The sequence below is a fragment of the Atta cephalotes genome, assembly GCF_000143395.1.
Source record: "Atta cephalotes unplaced genomic scaffold scaffold00016, whole genome shotgun sequence".
Lineage (NCBI taxonomy): Eukaryota > Metazoa > Arthropoda > Insecta > Hymenoptera > Formicidae > Atta > Atta cephalotes.
The window spans coordinates 938,701-941,835 of NW_012130080.1; the positions used below are offsets into that span (position 1 = coordinate 938,701).

The 3,135-nt window shown below is 33.7% G+C and overlaps 1 protein-coding gene across 1 annotated transcript in view; it reads left to right on the plus strand.

Annotated features, from left to right (window-relative positions):
• Positions 1 to 523: 523 nt before the first annotated feature.
• LOC105618183 (protein jagged-1) overlaps positions 524 to 3,135 on the plus strand; it is a 42,899-nt gene continuing 40,287 nt past the window's right edge. Inside the window, exon 1 of the mRNA XM_012199723.1 lies at positions 524 to 571. Coding sequence (XP_012055113.1) covers positions 524 to 571 — 48 coding nt within the window. The remainder of the gene's footprint in view (positions 572 to 3,135) is intronic.

Consider the following 3,135-nt stretch of genomic DNA (forward strand, 5'->3'; position numbering starts at 1 on the left):
AAGAGGCACGAGAGAAGAGGATCGCTCATGATTGGAGTATTCTCGAGAGCGAAAGGTCTCGCGTCGCAAGAACGGCATGCGAAGGTGTTTCTGCGAATCTCATCAGAGTCTTTCTTGAACGTCGTTCATGCACGGGAAAAGTGAGGATTCGAGAATCTTTACGCACGAGAAATAGTGAAGGAAAACGCACGCGAGTCTTCCATTCACCAAGTGTCGACGAGTGTTTAGTGCTCAGCGAAAAAGAAAAAGGATCGTCCCTCCAGGACATCAGTGGATATTCGGTGTTGGTGCGCGGACCGGAAGGATTTGCGTAGTGCAGTGTGCCGATAATAGAGATCAAATAATATTCGGTGAGAGTGGTGAGAGAAAGAGAGCGAAGGATACACGCAAACGGTGCTAAGACGAGAGGACAGTGGAGGATCCATCAAAAGCGTAGAGGAGTGCTCGGAGGAGCGGCTGAGGAGCAGCAACAGCAGGGGACATCGATGATATGCGGTAGTCGAGGGATTCCCCAGGGAGAGACATGAGGGCGGCCACCACCTACATCCTATTCCTTGCCCACCTCATACAGGTATGCACCGCGACACATGTCGCTCCACACCTTACTCCGATTCGCGAAGATACTCTCTCGCTTCTCTTTATGTTTCGAAATGAGTGAAAAGAGTTATCTGAAATGTCAAGTAATAATAGCGATATCGTCACCCTCGTTGTAATTAATTACACATTCCTGCAAGTACAAACTAATAAAGAGAAAAGATGAATAGAATAAATTTTACGTAAGATTAAATTAGCTGGATGAACGTTACTTTCTGCAGTATTCGGAAAATTGCAATTTGTCAGGTTGAGAGAGAGATATATGCAAATTTAAACAATTGAAGGGATGGGAACAAAGGCACAATTTTACTTAGATCCTTTTTCTGCGATTTGCTTTTTCATATATTATTGATCGTAATAGAGAAGTATTGTAATATGTAACTTCTTAAAGATATTATATAAATTCATTTAATATTGTATTTATTTATGTGTAATAAAAAAAGTAGCAAGTTATTAATTTTTATTAATATCAAGATTTCCTTTGTCCATCCCTTCAATTAAAAATTTGCAAATCTACACTCGATTACTTTATCAGAGCTATGATATGAATTTAATAAAATAAGACAAGATACGATAAATTGCGTTAAGAAAATCATGTTTATTTGAAAAGAGAAAGACTTATAATGCAGATGTCAAAATAATTGAGAAATCTCATTGAGAAAGTGTTACAGCCAATCTAGTAATGTAAACTCCGTAACCATTGCAACGTCTTTCCCTGCAGGCATTTAAGCCGGTATTTAAGAGCCATAAAAAGTATAGCAGAACGAGACGATCGTGGTGTTTATACTCATAATCGGGCATAATCAGTGCGAATGCGCACTTTTTAGTTTGCTTTTTAGTGTGCGAACGACTGTTTTCACGATCGTTAAGACATGATTAGATTGCGTTAACGTTGCACATTTGCTCGATCGCCAGTAGTAAATCTTTACGCAGTCGAGTGAAAAGTATCCCTTTCTTTCGCTTTGCTTGGCGACAAGCGAGATTGGGGAAAAAAAGTTAATGCGGCGGTACAACGGGTATTCGAACAGATGATGCAAGCATACAGAACGCAGTGTGCATATAAACCCCCAGGCGTACATTCGCAAAAATAAACAGTTGTGGCAAGCCATTACGATATACATTTATGTATGATTGAATCCAGGTCTTTTTCATTGCGAGTCTATCAAATAGGTTTTATTCATAAACTATGTTATATTATAAATGTAGTTTAAAAAGTAAAATCTTTATCATTTACCAATTACAGTATAGTAATAATATAATATCCTTTAATGCAACAAAAATCGCTTAACACTAAAAAGTATCAAACGATCGTTATTAATATTTTTATTTTTTAATATTATAAAAATATAATATTCCTTATGTAAAAGATTCTGAAACTTTTTTATTTTTTAATTACAAAGATGTAATTTAATAATTATCTTTTGTACTGATAAAATATTTTGTTTTTTTATTATTTTCTTTATTTTCATAAATAATTTATTCGTCTGGTCCTATTAATGAATAACAAATATTTCTAGTGTTAACTTAATATATCTTGCGCAAAACGTAAGAAATCGTAAGATTATAATTGAATAGCATGAATATCAATAACTTCAAATATTTGTACAAATATTTGTACCCTTGCTATTATTGGTTTATAATAATGTAATAGAAAATACTTATACTTGATTCATGAGTATATCATCTCGTTATCAACATGATTTATATAAGATCTACTACCATCGCGTATCGGAAGTTAATTTGCAAGATAGTGCGGCGAGATTTCCATACTAGTCTGCGACCATTATAGATCATTGCGATCTCAGTGCATAGCGTTGACTCCTTTCAAATGCTCATAGTTTACTGCTTGTTGCATCACCGCACAAGGTGCTAGTCGTGCGTGATGCAGCATCTGCGATGCGAGGCCGTTCTCACGTGTTTTGATCTCACCAGTCTTCCGCCTTGGGGGAACGATCAATGATATAAAACTAATCGCACAAAAGAAAACATAGCTTTTATTATTAATGATTGTAACTATTTTGATCTCGAAGAAGTTTAAACATGCGTGTGATGGATACTGTCAAATTTTAATAATCAGTAGATTAAGAGAGTGAAATAGATAAAAAGAAGTCAAATTTATTTTTCATTAGCGCATACATAGTTTAAATGTACAAAAAATAATATGTATTACAATTTAACTGTATTAAAATTTAACAATGACAGAATTGTTATTTCTAGTGAAAATAGTTGAAACATTCTACAAATCTACAAATTATAAGAAACACTTAATACTATAAACACTTAATACTTTATAATTTCCTCACGTTCTTATTGTTTTTTTATTGCTTTCACATATACTAGCAAAGTCGACTTTTACTTAATATTCTACTTTTACTTAATATTCTACTTACTCATATGATTACATAATTTAGTTGATAGCTAAATTATTCGTTGATATATTATACTATATAAAGACATTGAAATATACATTGCGAAAAAATTAATTAATTAATTAATTGCATTTATCAAAGTTATTTTAATTTCAATGTCAATGTATAAAAA